We start from the raw sequence: 19,367 nt of genomic DNA, 5'->3' as shown, positions 1-19,367 counted from the left end.
GAAAAAATATGAAACATAGCTATAATATATAAATGAGTAACAACCTGAAATCCAGTCATATTTAGAATTATGCATATGGGCTGTGTAGGGTTTAATCACACTCACTAGTTTTGGGTTTTCCATAAGCTCTTGTCCTTAAATCAGAGCAGCTTTGGGCCAAGAGTAGATCATTAGTTTTCAGTAGTTCACTTTACAACAATTCCTGTCCTGTTCTTACCCTTTTCAAAACATGCCTCACATATTACAATATTTACCTGTGTATCAAAATGGTTTGTAATGTAGTCTGGCCACTTTAAAATTCATTTTGCTTTACTATGATATCATTGCCTTAAATATCACTGAAGAGAAAAACTATGTCCCTTGGATGAAAAAGTTGTCACAAAGGCTAGACATAACTCACTGTATTTCTCAACAAAGACACGGAGTATATCAGAAAAACCTGGCTTATTTATATGTACCTGTTTTGGCTTTCTACAGAGGTATTTTTTCTGACCAAAAAAAAATTAATGAAAACAAAATATTATATAAAATATTATATAAAATGTCTGTCTTCCCAAAACAAATGTCTTCCCAAAAGTAAATGTCTTCCCATTTACTACTTCTAGCTGTTAAATAGCAACCTGTTGCAAAGAAATTGAAGGAAAAGAGAAGCATTCTCATCCCATCTGTTACTTTTACTTCTTTTTACAAAATGGAAGTCAGAAACACTGTTCCCTACAAGCATGAGACATTAGCCAGAAAATTTTTCAGCTCCGAAATGCACAGTATAAGGTGATAGATAACACCATTATCGATGTGATGTTTCTATCCAGTGAAGTAATGTTTACCGATGACAAACAGCAGGAATTTATGTCCAACTGCCCTTGACACAGGCTTTTTAAACTTGGTCTACATCCTTATATTTGGGCTGAAGTCCTTTTGCAAGCTCCAAACTGGTTTCTGAACCATCTGTTTTTTTTTAATTCCCCGTGGACACTTTCAATTATTTTCCCAGCACACCTGCAGCATGCAGCTCTCCCTGCAGAGCTCAGCTGAAGGTTCCTGGTGATTGGATGTCAGGGCCTTTTGGTCCCTACCCCAAGGAGATCCAGGAATTACTTTCTGATCCTACCCAAATCAATAGTTGTGTCATATAGGAAGCAAAGATAACTGACTGTGCTTTTTACCCTGAGATTGAGAAAGTTTACAGAACATTCTCAAACACAACATCTGCCTGGTCATTGTCACACTGAAGCATTTCAGATTTATAAACCAGGTATATAGCAGGCGGAAAGCATTTTATCCACCTGCATGTACTTTGTATATGTAATTATATTACTTGGTTTGAGAGCAGCCTATAGTGAGACGTGGTTATTTACTCCATTGTTGAGAAATGTTTCTTATTTTTCTCAATTATACCTAACCATGGCTCATTTTAAATCTGAACATAACGCCATGTAGGCATGTTCTTTAACTCCTTAGACTTCTCAGTTTTCTAAGACAGTTATATATATTTTTCAAAAGCAAAGTCGATATTCTACTATATTTTATTCACTAAGGCAATAATACACACAGAGAACTCTCTTTTCTATTTCAAACGTGAAATAAGAACAAAACTTTGAACAAATGGCCTTTGCCTAGTAGCTCTCATCCCTCTTGTGCAATTACCCAGATCTTTTAATTTCTCAAAGTTTTAATCCATGAAACCTCCCCCAAACACACTAGCTTTCAATAAGAGTCTTCTTTCCAAAGAAGTTATATACTGTCTATACCAGGCCTTAAATTTAGCTAACTTCCTGAATAAAATGATCTTTCTCAATAAAATCCAAAGGCCATCAACAGAAGGGATCATTTTTATCTCCTCCACTACCCACCAGAGTGTTAGATATATAAGTTTTCAAAAGCTCTTGATGAAAAGGGTGAATAAATAATGAATATAAGGATAACAATCATCATTTATAGTTCACAGAGCATTTTCTCTATACATTATTTCATTTGATACAGCCTGTGAGGTAAATAGACTGGATTAAAGGACCAAATTCCTTATAGGCAGTCACCTAGCTGGATCACATACACCCTCTGTTGTTTTCCCTACATCATATCCTATATGTATGTAGTCCATAATGCTCTGCTGGATTAAAGGACCTGGTATAACAGGCTTAAAGTCATACAAGCTACAATTGGAACCCACATTTTCTGTTCTCTTTCTGCAACAGTATGTTGAACAACTGAAATGTTCCAAAGGACTCTCTCCTGTAATCCCTGCTTCTACATACGCCAGTGACAGAGCTGTGTTCTATCACCATACTGAGAGCAATCTCTATTTCCATATGTTCATCTGATCCTGAGGATATTCTTTTTGGTGACTGGTTAATTTGGAGCTATATGTGAAAGGAAAGAGATATAGCTCAAACAAAAGAAAACCAACATGAAAAACTCAGAAATTATCAGTGAAACAGGTTAGGGTAGCTAGTGAAGCAAGAGTTCAGTAACCCTCATGGGGCCAGAAGAGGAGTGATAAACAAGCTGAATTGCTTGGTTCAATGCCAAGCTCAAAAGAAATACCAACTTACAGATCATATGGAAGTCCTCAAACTGACGCTCGAGAGAGAGAGAGAGAAATAATTATATATATACAGAGGGTGCCAAAAAAATGTATTATACACATTTTAAGAAAGGAAAAAAACTGTATTAAAATTTTAATACTCAATATATACCGATAACAAAAGATGAATACAAGTCATGTTTGACTTCTACAATTAGAAGAGGTGGTCAAAGTGGTAAACGTCTGTGGCAAGTGTGTAAACTGTTCCAATACCACAGCAGAAGCAGCAGGACTTGTTGCTGTACGAGGCCTCCCGGATCTTCCCTTGTGCACATCACACACAGCACCATGCATCTCAAACTTATCACGAATGTGTGCAATTGTTAGGCGTGTTGGAGGTCCTGTTGCTTACGCATGCCTCCATTGTCGTCGTACTTCCACAACATTCTCAAAAGTCAAGTACCATTTCCAAATGGCCTTGCGCTCCTTGAAAGACACCATGCCTCCGCCATTTTCTTTGACTATCTTGCCTGTCGCATGGTGATTCTACCATTCATTTGATTAACACCATCTTTTCAGCGAACGTCATACTACACATTGCTACCGTAATTCAATTCAACTTTGAAAAGTAATACATAGAGAACATCTCTTAAAATGTGTATGTATTTTTTGGCACCCTTAGTACATAGGTATATACACATACATGGATATGTATACGTATACCCTAGTCTATATGGAAGTTCTTGTCTATGTGCCTGGACAAATCTTCTGGAAGAATCAGCATTGCCTCTGAACACTGGCTGGCTTTATAAAATGTTAGAATTTGCAGAGAGCCCGGAGTCCATTCTCCGTCCCCTTGGCCTCCTCTGAGCTTTGTGGACACGCTCCAACCCAAAAGAAAACCGTAAGAAATTCCATTCCCAGAAATCTCCTCAATAATTTCTGGTTTAGGAGAGAAAAATGTGGTGCCTTTTGGATCTGGAATGACATTCAACTGATGGTTAAACTTTGTAACTGACAAGCTAAGTGACACTAGGAAAAGCATTTCGGCTTTCTGTGCCTTAGGTCTGTCATCTGTGACACAGGGATAACACTTGCATGTAGTTTATGAATATTCAATCATAAAAATGTACATTTGTATATGAAGCCACTGTATGAGGTTATCATATCAGCACTTCAGCTTTGTCACTTTAGGGAAAATATATATTAGGTTGGTGCAATTACTTTTGCACCAACCTAATACAATGGTCCCTGTATTACAGAGTATTTACAAGACCTAAGTCAAGAATGGCTCCTGGATTTTCAGGATGGTTCAGGTATAGTTTGTATTTCTCATTCAGTAGGGCTAGTCAGAAATGGTTGGGAAATTAATAAAGGCAAATATACAGCATTAGGGCATGATTCACCCTGTTAAATTAAACAGAACCCAACAAAGCTAAGGAAGAGTGCTTTTTCCAAGATGAGCACTCCAGAAAAAAAATTACTGAAAGGTTAAAAGAAGAAATACAGTCAGTAAATCTATAAAACTACTCAATGTTATCAATAATTAAGAGATGCAAATTAAGATAAAATAACATCTTGTACAGTATATTGGCAGAAGTAATAAAAATAATAATTTGTACTTGATAAGACATGGGAAAACAGAAACTCTAAGACTGTTACTGAGTTTGTAAGTGGGTAAGCCTTTTCTACAGTGCAAATCTGAGAATATATATGAAAAGCCTCAAAACTGTACATTTCTTTTAACTCAGCAAATTTCACTTCTAAGAATTTGTTCTAATAACCAGAGATATGGCTCAAAATATTTATCAGATTATTCAATAAAGTATTACCTATAATACCAAAACAAAGGGAAACTAAATGCCCAGTCATAAAAGGCCAATAAAAAAAATTAAAGTTATATTTATATGCTTTTAAAATAAAATGGAATCTTGGGTAGGAGCTATTATATGATGCTTTCATTACAAAGAGTTTCTATTAACTAAAAAAAGGTAATTATAACACTATGTAGATTATTAGACCAATTTGGTACAAAGGAAAACCTATGCTTTGATGTATGTATATACATCATATACTAGAAGGATGTACATATAACTAGAAGAATGTACATCAAAATCCCACCCATGGTTGCCTGTGGGTGGTAGGATTCAGGATGACTGCCTTGTGCTTTTCCATATTTTCCACAATGAGTAAGAATTACATAGATTATCAGGCAGAAACAATAAATTTTACAGCTTTCTGCAGGGTGGCCGTCATTCAGACTGAGGAGTTCATGCTCCCTCCTCCCACCCCCCTGCATCACCACCCCCATGAATAAAACACAAAGCTGATTCTCTCCATCTTTATCCCTAGACAGTAAATGCCTTCAAGTTAAACTGTTGCTTCCTATCCTTTGTCTCCTCTGAGAGAACACACAAACCCAGGATCACAAATACATGTGACCTTTCCAAATTGCTAAAAGTCCCATACTTCACCAAGCCACTTCCTGACTCCGGTTTCTTTGCCCATCCTGCAAAGGAATGATTTCAATAGGAGGATTCACACAATACATAGTCAAAAACATATGTCAGTGCATCTTTAAGATGTTGTCTTTTAAGGACATAAAATTATGCTAAGGACTCAAATATGCCAGAAGACACCTAGATAATGACCCTGCTCTGGTCAATCCCTGAAAGGAACTGCATTAGGTACATGGCTGGAGCAGCCAAAGCCCTGCCTACCATCACTTTCTCCATTAATTCTGACTCTGCCTTCAAGGCATGGGCTGGACTTGCCACCGACAGGAAGCTGAAGGCTTCCCAAGACACCTCCCCCAGGAGTACAGTTAATTTTACATGCAACACTCAGCAAGTCGGAGGAATCCCTCAAGGCATAATCATCAATGGGGAAATGACAGCGGCAACTTCCCAGGACAAAAAAAGCTCAGGTGAAAAACAAGTTTCCGTATCATGAAAAAACTGGCATAAAAAAATGATCCAGGAACTATGATTTCACAGACTCACACAGCAGCTAGGAGGACAGTGCGGAGATATGAGAGGGGGAAAGAGGGACAGAAGGAAAAGGAGGAGGAAGAAACAGGATCTCAGAACTGCAGGGCATCTCAGTGGATTCCAGTCACCCCCTTCCAAGCTCCCCCCAAGAAAAGGAAGCAGAGGTCAAGTCCATTTCCTTTGCACAGTTACAGCAGAGCCAAGACTAAGGCAAAAACTTTAGATTGTGTTTCTCCAAGAATGCAACTTCTACAAGATGAAATCATTCATTTCAAACATAGAAATAGACCTTATACACTGCAGAGTACTTTGGTTTTCTGTTCCCTATAATATCAGTCCTGAGAGAAATATTTGTCGGAGGGGGTGTTTTCCCTTTCCTAGTCAGTTCTCTCCCATGGAGAGATAAGTGGCATTTATTGGACCTCCTTATTCCAGCACCTAATTAGATACTGTGTTAAAATGTTATGTAACTCATACATGAAAGTATGTCTTCCCAGAGACATAAAGTCTTGAAATGCATGTTTTCTGTCTTTATTTTTTTTTCTGCCACCTCCCTAAACTTCAACCATTATATCATGCAGACAGTAGGCACTTAATAGATATAGTCAGGGAGACAGGTGGGTAGGGCGGAAAATGGAAAGACAAAACAGTTGTAAAGCAGCCGGAAAATGAAAAATGAGCAGGTAAGACTGACGCACCTGGGACATCTCAGTTTTCTAGGCCGTGACACATGACTTGCTTCCCCAGGAATGGATACATTTACATGCTGAGCTTTAGTCACGGAGGCCCCCAAATCTCCAGCTGGGCATTAATTTCCTTCATACCACAAGACAGCAGGTACTAACCATTCCTCCCAATTAAGATGAGATGGCACATACTTAAGTTTTTATATACATTCCCTTACAAAACTCAAATTGAAAGAGTGGCTTGAGAGAGTGTGAGAGTGTGAGTGTGTGTGTGTGTGTGTGTGCGTGCTCAGGAAAGGAAGGGAAAACACTCATGGGGTGTGATTATACCATAAGAAGGGGAAAAAAAAGTAACTTGAGACCTGGTATCTGAAGGAGGTATATTCAGGTTGGCTGCATTCATTGCCCTCTGTAAGCTAGGACTGAACTGGTGGCATGCTGTAGAAACCTGGCTTGCTGGAGGTGAAATGGGTCCCAGTCGCTGAACCATCATGGGGCTGCTGGTGACCACTAGATTGTTGCAGCTGCCTTTTCCAATGGACTTGCACTGAGGCCCAAAGCCAAGAGCCCCTAAAAACAAATGAATCAGGTTAGCTTTCATGTCCCTTACATCAGAAATCAGTAAAAACACACATGTGCACACTTTTATCAGGACCCATCTTTAGAGACAGTCCATGGCTCTTTTTCTTTTTTTTTTTTTTAGTATTGGTGATACCAAAAAGCTTCCTCTAATTCTAATGAAAAAAGCCATAATGCTACAATAGAAACCCATCTACAACACCACTTACACAAAATGTGCTTATATTTTGTTCCTTTTATGTGGAAGTGCCAAGTTATATTAAGAATCATATTTTACCATCTCCTTACCTAAAGGGTTAAGGTGGCAAGTAGATGGGATTACTTATATCAAACCAAGTTTTTTCTAGAATAGCTAATATCTTGAATCACCCAGCAAGGAAAGTTGACACTGTTGGGGGGGAAACAAAAAGAAAACTTGTTTAACTGGTTTACTTCATTCCAATTCTGGCCTTCCAAAAGGGCTCTTTAAAAGGTTAGAGTCTGTGTCTCTCCAATCTTAATTTCTCCTCTTCATCCCAATACATTGTCATTGGACATATACCCAATTTAAAAAACATCAGGATGAGAGAGCCATAAACAAAACACTCATTATATTCATAAAAGCAGCATAGTAACCAAATTAGACATAGATTTTTTTATTTCATTAGTAACAATCTTCAAATGTAGTAAAACTTGGTACATACCCAAAAGGGAAAGAAAAAAAAAAAAAAGAAATCCACAAGAATCCTTGTTGTTAGGGAAAAGTGGAAAGCAAAGAGGAGAAAGGCAAACTCTGCCATGACTCACTTACAAAAAATAATAACAACGGTTGAATCATTCTAGACATTCTTTTTACATGGATGTACTTTTTCCAATTTTTTTTTTTTTTTTTGCAAACTACCTGGTCAAGTCTCAGTGACTGTACACTCTGTTCCCATTTCAAACAACGAAAATAAATATGATCTCAGTTTTTAACAAATTGGGCTCTAAATTTTTCTCACCAAATTCCCCATCTTTCTCACTGATATATGTGGGATCAAAGTAGATGGAAAAGCACCACTGTAACTTTCCTTAGCTGTAGGGGGCATAATTTCCTCTTTTTTTTTTCCCAAAACTTAAATCAATAGCTAAAAAAATGTCATCTTTTGTAACATTCTCTTCCAAGGGCTCAGAAAACTGAAGGATCAACAAGAACTTAGAGAGCAATCACTATGCTGTCATCAATAAAACCAAATCTCAAAAATGCTGGGAGAGTCCTAGTATCTCTAGCTGGCAGAAAGCCTGCCAGCTCTGGTCCAGCCTCTGGAAAACGAAAATCCAAGTGGTAATTGACTTGCCCAAGGCCACAAAGGGACTTATTGACAAAGCAGAAACAGATTCCACTAGAATGTATTACCATGGCACTTGGGTGCTTAAGTTTAGGTGTTGGATGGTTCGTTTGTTCCTTGTATACTGTCCAAGATCATTAATGGCAATTTCTCTGATTTTTTTTTTTTTTTTTTTTGAGATACACACAAACCAGAACATTCCCTCTACCTCTGCCACGGCAGCTTATATATGATGCATCTTTTTGTGCTTTGAAAGGTCAGTTATAGATAGTCTGTGTTCACAACTCATACAACACTGTACCATCAGGATTTCATCTCATCATCAAGAATAGTGGGTACATTTTTATGAAAGGATCACAAACTTAGGATCTTTATTAATTCCAGCAAGCTACATGCCATTTGCTTTTCAAATCCCCTTTTTAACCTAGAAGAAAGGTAATGTGATGGTTCATAGCCTAGTCCAGTATACAAGACATTCAAATCCTCTCCCCAGGTCCCATCCCTACCAGCCACTACTATTAAAAGCAACATCAGATGTCAGGTATTTTGTCAAATTCAGTGTCATATACTCTTCTAAGCAACTTAGTCATGTCATGCCTCGTTCCTCCTCCGTAAAAAAGTGTTAATATCTATCACTACAACAAAGACATATGAGCAGCTGGAACAGCACACCCCAAAAATATGACTTGGTGGCAAAGAATTTTAATACATTCTTTCATCAAATCTAAGACGTCATATGTTGTAAGGCATATCGTTACTTTATGTATCAATAAAAACATCAACAGTTAATTAAACTAGTGCATGGTATTGAGACTTCAGAGATGTTCTGATGTGAAAATCTGTGCATCTTATAATGGACAAATACCAAGAGGATGGCTGAAATTTTTGTTCACCCTTGTCTTACTCATACTCTTCTCTGCCTGCAACGCCCTTCTCTTAACTTGTCTACCTAGTCAGCACCTCTGCATTTTCAAGGTCTCAATTCAAAGGTCGCCTCCTCTCTCACTTCTCCTCCCCCACTGCCAGCTGGGAAGATATGACCAATTCTTCTTTTCATTCCCCCATGGCCTCTCATAACATATCTGCCTCAAAACCTTCGGGGAACTGAAATGCTTCCATTCCTGCCATCACCTCCTCTTTTATACTTTCCTGCTCTCTAAAGGTAAGGTCTTGTTTGAGGAATCTCTGCTTTCTCAGCACCCAGAACAAGGCCTATACATAACAAACAATAACGTCTGTCAATGAAGTTAAGAAGGAATGAATGAATGAAAATAAAATATAGTTATACGTGAATATTAAATACTGTCAAATTACATCCACTGAAACCCTCCTGGGTTTTCTTTTTGAAAACGCAGTGCCATTTTTCAAACATAAGCTCCAACTAAGTCGATCTTTTGATACTTCTTCACAGCCCTGCTCCTTTCCCAGTGTCTCCATGATTTTGACTGTATCACCTTCTTCTCCCAAATACACTGGTCAACTTGAACATCATCTAACCGCAGAGGAGTGACAGCTTTTGACAAGTATAACATACAGCATGTTTGAAGCATGAGGCCAAATGGTACATTTCTTGGGAACATGTAATGGCGCAGCTGTGAGAATGTTCTGGAAAACATCACCATCTCTCTCAAAAGTGGAGGCAAACAACAGTCTGACCAAGAGACAGAGCTCAATGCAACCATCTAATTCTGATTTTTTTCCATAATGCTAGAAAGAATGAATACCTCCAGACTATTCAGATTTGTGCAGTATTTGGAGTGTGGGCTCTCCAGCCTGCCTGGGATTCCCACCCCCCCACACATACCCCTGCTACGTAGTTGTATGACTTGGGCAAATTACTTAAACATTCATGTGCCTTATCTCTATGCTGTGTCTTCTCATCTGTAAAATGGGAATAAGAATAACACCACCTCACTAGGTTGTTGAACATCTAGTATTAATTATATAGGTGAAGGACTCCGCACATTGTCTAGCACATAGTAGGTACTCAATGGGTGTTAGCTACTATTGTTGCTGTTATAGTTATTATTGTTCATGACTGTCATTGCTTTTTTGCTCCAATCTCTCTCTTGAAGTAAAAAGAAAACAGTTCTTTATAACTCCTTGCATAAAACAAGACAGTAGATGATTCTGTTTAATTCTCTACCCATTTCCAATGTTCTATCTGCTTTGAGTCTGGAGCCAATTTTTTTCAAACCAGGTGTCACCACAGATAGGAAAATGTTTTCAACTGGCCAAGTTTGAATGTTCCTTGGCTTGTCATTCCCTGAAAACAAACGGTACAACTTTTCTGACTACCAGATGTGCCAACTACTTGTGCACTGGTTTTCATTTTGAAATACCGCTTATTTTTAGCGACTGCACGATGTTTTTTAAAAATGTGTTTACTGCTCAAATAAGGATCCGAGTGGATGGCATTCTGAGTACCACATACATCCTAGCCAAGATTACTGCATGCTGGTGGGGAACACAAATGTTTTGCATTTTAGTTTCTAAACTAAGAGGTCATCTTAGCTGGGGAATGTTTTTAATTAATGTCTTCGTTAGTTTAAAGGGTTCTCGAGAAGTCAAATAGTTGATTATGTCACAATTATCCCTGCTGAGGCTGCATCCTTCAGAACAGTTTATGTTCATCCACTGGTCCCTCTAAAAAATGACATTATGTATGTGGAAACCAGAAATGGCACTTATATGGGAAGGGGTAGGGAGAAATAACCAAACATTTTTTGGTGGTTATTGTTCATTCAGCTGACACTTATCAAATGCTAACCACAAGCCAGACAGTCCCTGGAGACAATGGTGAGCAAGATGGACAGTCTCGGTCCCCACGGAGCCAGGATTCTGGTCAAGAAGAACACCAAACCAACCATTCATTATAAAAGAGGTGATCCCTGCTCCTAGGTTGGATCATAGGAAATGGCTTTCTTTATAGGTCAAATAGGATGGAATGCGGGCCATTTCTGTATGGTGCAACCTAACACATGCAGCATGTTATGGAAACATAAATAATACACATCAGGATTTGAGTCCTGCCTCCTCCACTCACTGGCTGTGTGAAACTAAACAAAGTCCTTAAAGTCTCTGTGCCTCAGTGTCCTGCTCCCGAAAATGGGGGCAGTAACAGTACCTAACTCACAGGATTGTTAATAAGATTAAAAGGATTAGTATATCCTAATATGTGTCTTACCACCTTAAAGGATCAGTGTTTTCCTCCCTACCTGTCACTTTAATATATTTCAAATCTATATACTCTGGTTTCTCTTCAGATCACATAAATCTTTCACCTTTTAAAATATTTCAAATCTACAGAAGTGTTGTAAGAATAGTACACTGAACTCTTTATTTTATCTACAGATAAACTTTATTTATCAATATAGTCATCTACTCATCTGTCTATATTAGAGCTTACATTAATGAAAATTAATTTATAGAAATTTTTAAGAATAAGTCATAGATTTTATGCCCTTCACCCCTACATATACAGCCATAACACAATCATCAAACTGAACACATTCAGCAATGATTTAGTACTAGTATGTAATACATTGTTTATATTCAAATATTACTAATTATCTCAATAATACTCTTTAGAGCAATTGTTTTCCAATTCAGGATCATGCATTTCAAGGAAAGGTTTTGAAACTCATGCGAAGGTGGGCCTTTAAGAATGGATTAATGAATCACTGGACATTGGAGACAGATAGAAAAGCAGAGAAAGAAAAGAAGTGAGTGAACAGTATACAGCACAGTAGTTAAGAACATGGGTTTGTCTCCGAGCTCCACCACTAACTGTCCATGTGACCTTGGGCAGGTTACTTAAGGTCTCTATGCTTCAGTGTTCCAATCTCTAAAATGGGTTAATACCAGTACTTACCTCATTGAGTTGTTTGGAGGATTAAAAGATCTATGTCGTATCTTAAGGCCTGGCACTTAATAAATGTATTTTACATGTTGTATTTTACTGAAGAGTTTGTCTCTGGTACCTTTCTGATCTTGTTTGATATTATTTCTAGCAGCTCTTTTCTCCGGAGTGACCAAGGACTGCATGCTGACACCTCTCTGCCCACGATCTTTCCCTTGACACAGAGTAGACTTGTCCTCCCCTCAATGGGCTCCAGGCTTCAGGCCTCTCTCTTTCCTCACCACATATCTTACTCTCCCCAGGTCTCACTCATGGTCTCACTCATACTCCTCCCTAGAACTAGATGTAAGAAATTCTTGCATACTAAACATATTAGGCTCGTTATGTGGTGTTTTGTTAAATTGGTAATGTTTCACTGCTGAGATACAATAGAGACAACTTAATGAACATATGTGAGTGTGTAGTGCAATACAGTAAGGCGTGGGTAATTGGCTAAAAACATCAAAGGATGAGGATCAGAGTGAAGTAACTGGCTTCTATACTCGGGCAAAGCATTTTGATTTATCAAATGTTACAAATGCTTAGAACTGCACAAAACCTATGGAAGATAAGAAATACTGGGTACAGCATCCTGCCTCTATGGAGCCTGTGGTCTCTGTAGATAAGACATACTCACCTAGGAACAATCTGATAATGATATTGGACTGTACAGGATTATACACATGAGGCTGAATTAGAGACAGGAGTTTAGAGAAGAGGAATTTCTATGTACTGGATACTTCATTAAAGAAGAATAATTTTAATCACAAAGGCATTTCCCAAAATTCTTCAGGAAGTCAAAAGGTTTTCAATGATAATAAAGTACAGTGAAATAGCTTTGGGAAACCCTAATATGACAAAGTTAAACATATCTATTACAGGTCTTCCACGAGCCTTTAAAACTGCAAATGTATATAACAAATCTCCCAGAGGAGCAAATAAAATGCAAAGTATATTTGTTTAGGGTGCTTTTTCGCCCCACTACAGACTCTTTCAAGACTGGCATTCTCAGGAACACCCTTTGGAAAACAGTAAGCTAAAACATAAAGAATGAGCATATAAATGAGAGGAGACGGAAGGGCGCAGACATAGACACAGAAGGGAGGAAAAATGGCGTGTACGGGGGGAAAATGAAGAGAAGTTAGGACTGCCTGCAAGAGGGGGCTCTGGCCAGAGCAAAGGAAGAAGACAGAGCTTACAGGACTGGTTTTGTCAGGCTGAAGGACCTGGTTTTCAAAATGGACATTATGTATCACCAATGGTTCCAAATCTGGCTGCCCATTAGTGTCACCAGGGAAGCTTTTCAAAAAGGCAAATCTGAAGGCATCATATCACATCAACCAAGCCAGATGAGGCTGGTGCAACTGCCCGGCTGCCATGCACCTGGGACCCTGTGCTCTAAGTACTGGGGCGCCCCATTGGTGGAGATGAGGAGAAAGGCTGGAGGACGATGTGCACCAGAAACAGGTAAGGAGAAAGAAGCCATTGTGGTAAATGAGAACACAAGACAGCAATGGCAACGGAAGCAGGTTGGAGTAAGATGGATGATTTTATCATTGGTTGATAAAGATTTAGCTCAACTTTAAAGAGGAGGAGGAGGTCATATAACGACTATTTTTGTCTCTATTCCAAAGTGAGATACTTTGTCCCAGCCAATAAATAGGTCAAATCTGAGTCCAGGTTCATGAAGATCCCCATGAATCATGCAATCTCTCACCACAAAGAAGTTCAGCTTGAATCTACCAAGTTTATCCCACAAAGAATATAACTTTCACACCAACACTCTTTTAACCTTAGTCAGCATTCAAGAATGTTGGCCACAAAGTATGGAATCACCAGCATTATTCATTTCATTTCATCCCTGCATTGAATGGAATCGTATTTATGTCCCAGAAGATTAAAAATATCATATTCCTTCCTGTACCACTCAGTGCCCCGGATTCCTGGACATGAAGCCTCATTCTTGTTCCCCACCACTGGCAGTCTTGATAAGATGTTATTAAGAATACACAGCTCCAAACCACCTCATAAAGATGTAAGGATATATTAAACAGCATTCCCAACGTTTATATTCTAAAGTCCCATCAGTCAGCTATTGTACATCAATTATCAACTAATTAGTAGAGAGTGCTCATGCTGACCCTTCTGTTCTCTCTTGTAATGATTTGCCAAGTTAACTGAAAGCTGCTCTGCTCCACAGAGACTCAGTATAGCCAGAGTGTTAAATAAAGTTCACCAACAATTAGCCTGGAAAACCAAAGAGGAAATGTAAGCACATTTTATTGCTTTTCCCTCAACAAATTTTCTAACAGTCCCATGGGAATAGAGCAGATGTATTTGTTAAATAAGCAAAACATTAGTCTGAAAAACTGAAATACCAGTACAGGCCCAGTTTAGTGATTTATTACTCACTGATCAGGTTTATTGCATCCCTGCTCTGTGCTAGAGTATATACTCTAGGGAATGTGACTACATAGCGGAGTTAGACAATTCTTGCTTACAATCTAATTCAATAGGCTTAAATCAAAGATATCTGTGGGGTTAATCTGTGAAAATAAGTGAACTCCAGGTGAAATTATTATACTACGTGCTCTATTAAGACTGTACTTCCAAAAATATAAGAAAGGATGAGCAGGGAGGGAGGACACATATTTTAATGGGGGGGAAATGCGTCAGCTTCCCCAAGGCCATGCAGAGGTAACAATCATTAAGCCCTACCTGTGGGTTGGTGCCTTGCTGTACTAATGAGTCCTCAGCTTTTGCACTAGCCCTCAAAAGAGCTTCTGATCAGTTGGACAGAGTTTTAACCAACACATGAAAGAAGTAGGACACACTCAATCTTACACTGAGTTGCCATAATGCTGAGCACAAAAAGAGTTCAAACAAGAAAAAGATCTGTATAAACTGGACGAAGTTTGGTGGAGGTGGAGAGACTTGATCTGAGGCTTTTAACGACCACAGGGCTGAGAGCAGTACAAAGTGTAGGCTGGCCAAACTGAAACGAAGAGAATGTACCAGGAAAGTGGTGTGGAGTCAGCATGAGGAGTGGTACAGAATGAGGTGCTAGGGCCAGAAAGGCTTCACTTACCAGCTGTGTGACCTTGGGCAAGTTCCTTAAACTCTCTGTTTCCTCACCTGGAAAATGAGGATGGTCATTGCACCTACTTTCATAAGGCTGTTTGGAGAACTAGTACGTCAACATTATATGAAGCACTTACAGTAGTTTCCGGAACACAGTGAGTACTCTATAAGCCTTAGGCATTCACGTTTTTATTAAAGTATTATCAGATTACACAGGACCTCCAAGGCCAGGCCCCCCAAAAGAGCTATAGGTTTTTTAACATGGCTGTGACATGTTAAGGGACTAAGAAGAGGACAGTCTATTTTCAGTACATATGGAAATAGAGCAAAGACGGAAGGCAGGAAACCAAGCTAGGCAGATGTTGCTCTGATCTCAGGATACTGTGATAAAGTTTGGACAAGGTCAGGTAGAGACAAACAGAGGGAACAGAGTAAGCCCAAATGACTTTACTGGGTTGTTGAAGGGCCTGAAAGAAACACTAGATTACAAACCCTTCTCCATAAATTAAGATCATGTTTTCCCTCAACTGTTTTCCCCTCAAAACAGCCCAAAGCACAAATTGGATGAGAAATGGGAAAGCCGAGACCCCTTACTGGGCAAGTGAGACCCCCCTTACCAGTATAGAAGAATGACTGAGAGTAGCTGCTCAATAAGTATTTGTTGGATAAATGAATAAAAAATTATGACTCACAGGGAAATTCAGAAGGCAAGACAAGTACAGTTCAAGGCCATAAATGAGGTTGAGAAGTTCCCTGTTAAACGTGCTGTAATGTGGCAGACAGACAGCAACCCCTGGTGAATACAACTGTTAACATGTCCTTGTCTCTAAATTACTGAACAGCTGGAAATACGACTAGTTTGCCTTCTATACTCCCTCCTACCCTCCCTTCCCCTCTACACGCACCTTCAACGTGAAGAGAGTAAAGTCTAAGTTCCTCAGTATAAATCAATGGAACTTTTTTTTTCAGGATCTATGATGTGGTTCAGAGGCAAAATCCCATTCGATCCCTCAGAGTAGAGATAAATTCTTAGTATCTAAAAGGCACAGTTTACACCGTTGTCATTAAAAGCAGCTGGACTACCTTTGCTTCCCTCAAACAGTAATTTCTCGGAAGTGTCCAAAAGACACATACTCCTATCATAAATCTTTTCTGTTACATATTCTACATGGGTTTACATGTCTGGGTGGCATGCCCCAAAGAATCAAACCTAGAGAAAAGGCAAATGGTTATGGAGATTACATTCTCTTACATTAAAAATTACGTCAAAATACTCCTAAGAACCAGGAAGTACCCAGCTTCCTGCACCCAGAAGTCTGCCACGGCTGTTCAACCATCTGGTCAGCCAGATACCCTCTGCCTCTGTAGGATGCAGATTCTTGACTCTATGTTTCAAAGCCTATTCAGCAACCCAGGTATACCGCAAAAAATTTGTTGCGCTGTTTTATTAGTAATTTGCTTTGTTTTGGTTTTCGTCTCTGGGGTAAAGAGAGCTAAGAGTTAACTCTGCTTGATTCTGTCCTCTCTTTCAGTCTTGTGTGGAAATCTAAATCCACTGAGAGATTATCCAGGTGCTCTGAGCGTCTCTGAGGAGGCAGCCAGGAAAAGGGAAGACTGCCCAAAGCCTGGGAAGAACAGCAGTTTCACGTCCCCCAAGTGCAGAGGCAGAGTTCAAGAAGAGGAGTGACGATGGACATCATGGCTGCATAACAAATGTACAAAGGCCAGATGTTAGGTCTGGGGGCTCCCAACTGCAGCAAAGGTTCCTATGCATCGAGCAGCAGACCTCTAGAGACCATGTGGGCTTTGTCAGCGGGTATCTTATCAGCAACCTAACGGACCAAGAACCAGAAAAGCACTTGGAATGTTCTGCTCCGTACAAAGACCCTGGGATCTTGTCTCATCTTGGCAAGATATTGGACGCCCCAACCAACAATGACTTAGATTAAATCCCCTGCTCCCCAGCAAGATGGGGTCTTAGAGAGTTTTATTTGTTTTGATATAAAGGAAATAGTTTCAAGAACCATGTCTTGTATATGTGAGTTGGCAGAGTAAGTCATACCCATTACACATTCAATTAAAATTGGAGAGATAGTAAGGCTCAAATATCTACCCTTTGGCTCAAGCAACTTGTCATTGAACAAAATTACCTAACTTTAACCAAACTACCAAAATATAGAAACAAAATTCTAATATCACAAATCTCAACACGTGAGTAATCTGGCTAAGGCCTATATAACATAAGTTCCCGTCTGTTTCTTTGATTTAATGCTATTTTTGAACTTATATGAGAACTAGAGTAACCTAAGCATCTCTGTAAACATGACTGGAACATGGGCTAGCATTCAAGCAAATGTAACGATTTTATCTCCACACCCTTTCGGTGCTAATTCAGACAGTGCATCAGCAATAACTCTTAATCAATGATATCTAGAATTAGGTCACAATGAGGAAGCACACCACTCCCAACCCCAATTCTCTATCATCAAAACAAAAAAGTAGTCAAAATACAGATTGATGCCAGGATGAAAAAAAATCTAAACTAGGAGTAATGGTTATGTTATGCCTAAAATAATACTTTCTCTAAGGAACAGTATTATTTATCTATATTTTAATGTGAAAGATAATAAACGTGAATAAAAAGTTGAATACTAATTGAGTTGAAAACTTATTTCCTGAATAATATACAAATCTTAGAAGAGAATTCGTAACAAATCATAAGCTACAGAAGATCCTATGGCTTTGAAAGTAAGTAGGAAAGAGAGAAACAGAATTCCTCCCCAATTCTCCAAGATCAATTAAGTAGAGGTCTTAATTTGGTAGTTAGAGTGCATCGCCTTTTGATTATTCCAGGTGAACCAAATTATAAACTCTGCCAACATTTGCTCTCCTCTTTGTTCTAAACATTCCATAACAAAACAAAAATGACAGCAAAAGGCAGAGGTCTCCCTTTGATCTTCTTGCACAATGAGAGGAACATGAACTTTGACACAAATTTACAGTTGGAATAAAATATTACAATAAATCCCTATGAATCACTGGGTAATATTAGCGCCTTAAAATGAGCTGAAAAAATTATGAAGGTATCTCTAAAAATATTTTCAATGGATTGTTTAAACACAAATCTTAGCGAGATCAATTCTCAAAATGGAGACAATATATTCTGTTTCCATTCAAACCTACCTCATCTAATAAGTGTATGAAATTTTATCATTTAGACATATGCATGTTTCAGAGTCACAGTACTTTGAGAAACCAAATTCTGTTCCAAGGCTGAAGGATTTCTGAGAAAATAAATCACTTATGCCAAATTTCACAAGTATCTCCTCCGTCCTTAAATATTAATTAGCCAGACTACTCTCTAGATACTCATCTTGTGACATAGCTAGAAAAAACAATAATAAAGGGAAGTGTCCTTTCTTTGGTTTTTTTCTATCGAGTCTACTGAGCTAGCCACAAAAAGATTTTTGCTCCAGTTCAGAATTCTAGGACTAAGCCAATGAGTTAAAAAGAGAATGGACAATTCCTTCCTTCCTGCTTAAACACAGTGAGCACCTTTGTTTGGAAAGATTTTCCCACTACCTTCTTTCAAAAATGTGTCAATCAGAGTGGTTTGGGAGAGGGAGGGAAGATATGGCAAGTGGGATCCTTGTTATTGTACTTCAAGGGAGAAGGTTCTAAGGGGCCAAAGATTGAGAAACCTTGTCCCGTGAATACTGGTTGCTCTGTCATCTGACACCAGCAGCGCAAGGAATCCCAGTAACAACCTCTGTCCAGAGGAGGAAAGAATAGAGTCCGAAAGATATTTGCAAGAAGATGTAGACAGCTCAACGGACTTGATTTTTGACACGTTGCCTTGAAAAGAACAATTTTTACCTCAGAAACTTGGCAAATGCAAACTGATTTTTTGATAAGTTTTAACACGCGTTTTACTAAACACATGAAGAGAGCGAGGGAGAGAAAGGCCAGGTATCCAAATACGGGGAGGTTGTCAGGTTTCTCTTTTCTGTGTCATTTTTATTTAGTCGGTCAAATGAAAATTCAAAACCATATAATTAGGTGGTTGTTTATACATGATTAAGCATGAGCTCATTGAACTTTACATGCCAAAAAGTCAGAGATGTGGTTAAGGGCAAGAAGGAACTATTAATAAAAGGAAATAAAGCTGTAATACATTTTTCACTTATGAATAAAAATAATTCAAAGGTCTCTAGATGGAAAAGGAGAGGAAAAAATTCAACCATGAGTAGGGGCAAGAAACCAAATCATTTTATAAATGGTTAGAATTCATGAGATATA

At 38.7% G+C, this 19,367-nt stretch overlaps 1 protein-coding gene across 5 annotated transcripts in view; it reads right to left on the bottom strand.

Moving 5' to 3' along the window:
* GLIS3 (GLIS family zinc finger 3) overlaps window positions 1-19,367 on the bottom strand; it is a 425,390-nt gene that overhangs the window by 279,015 nt on the left and 127,008 nt on the right. For 3 of the 5 annotated variants that reach the window (XM_033123979.1, XM_033123982.1, XM_033123981.1), the window contains one exon: window positions 6,563-6,770. The exons of the other annotated variants lie outside the window; for them this stretch is intronic. In XM_033123979.1, coding sequence (XP_032979870.1) covers window positions 6,563-6,770 — 208 coding nt within the window. The remainder of the gene's footprint in view (window positions 1-6,562; window positions 6,771-19,367) is intronic. 5 annotated transcript variants of the gene reach the window in all.

Source organism: Rhinolophus ferrumequinum, chromosome 12, assembly GCF_004115265.2.
Source record: "Rhinolophus ferrumequinum isolate MPI-CBG mRhiFer1 chromosome 12, mRhiFer1_v1.p, whole genome shotgun sequence".
Taxonomy (NCBI): domain Eukaryota; kingdom Metazoa; phylum Chordata; class Mammalia; order Chiroptera; family Rhinolophidae; genus Rhinolophus; species Rhinolophus ferrumequinum.
The sequence above is the reverse complement of the archived record's forward strand: the minus strand, read 5'-3'. Positions and strand labels throughout refer to the sequence as shown.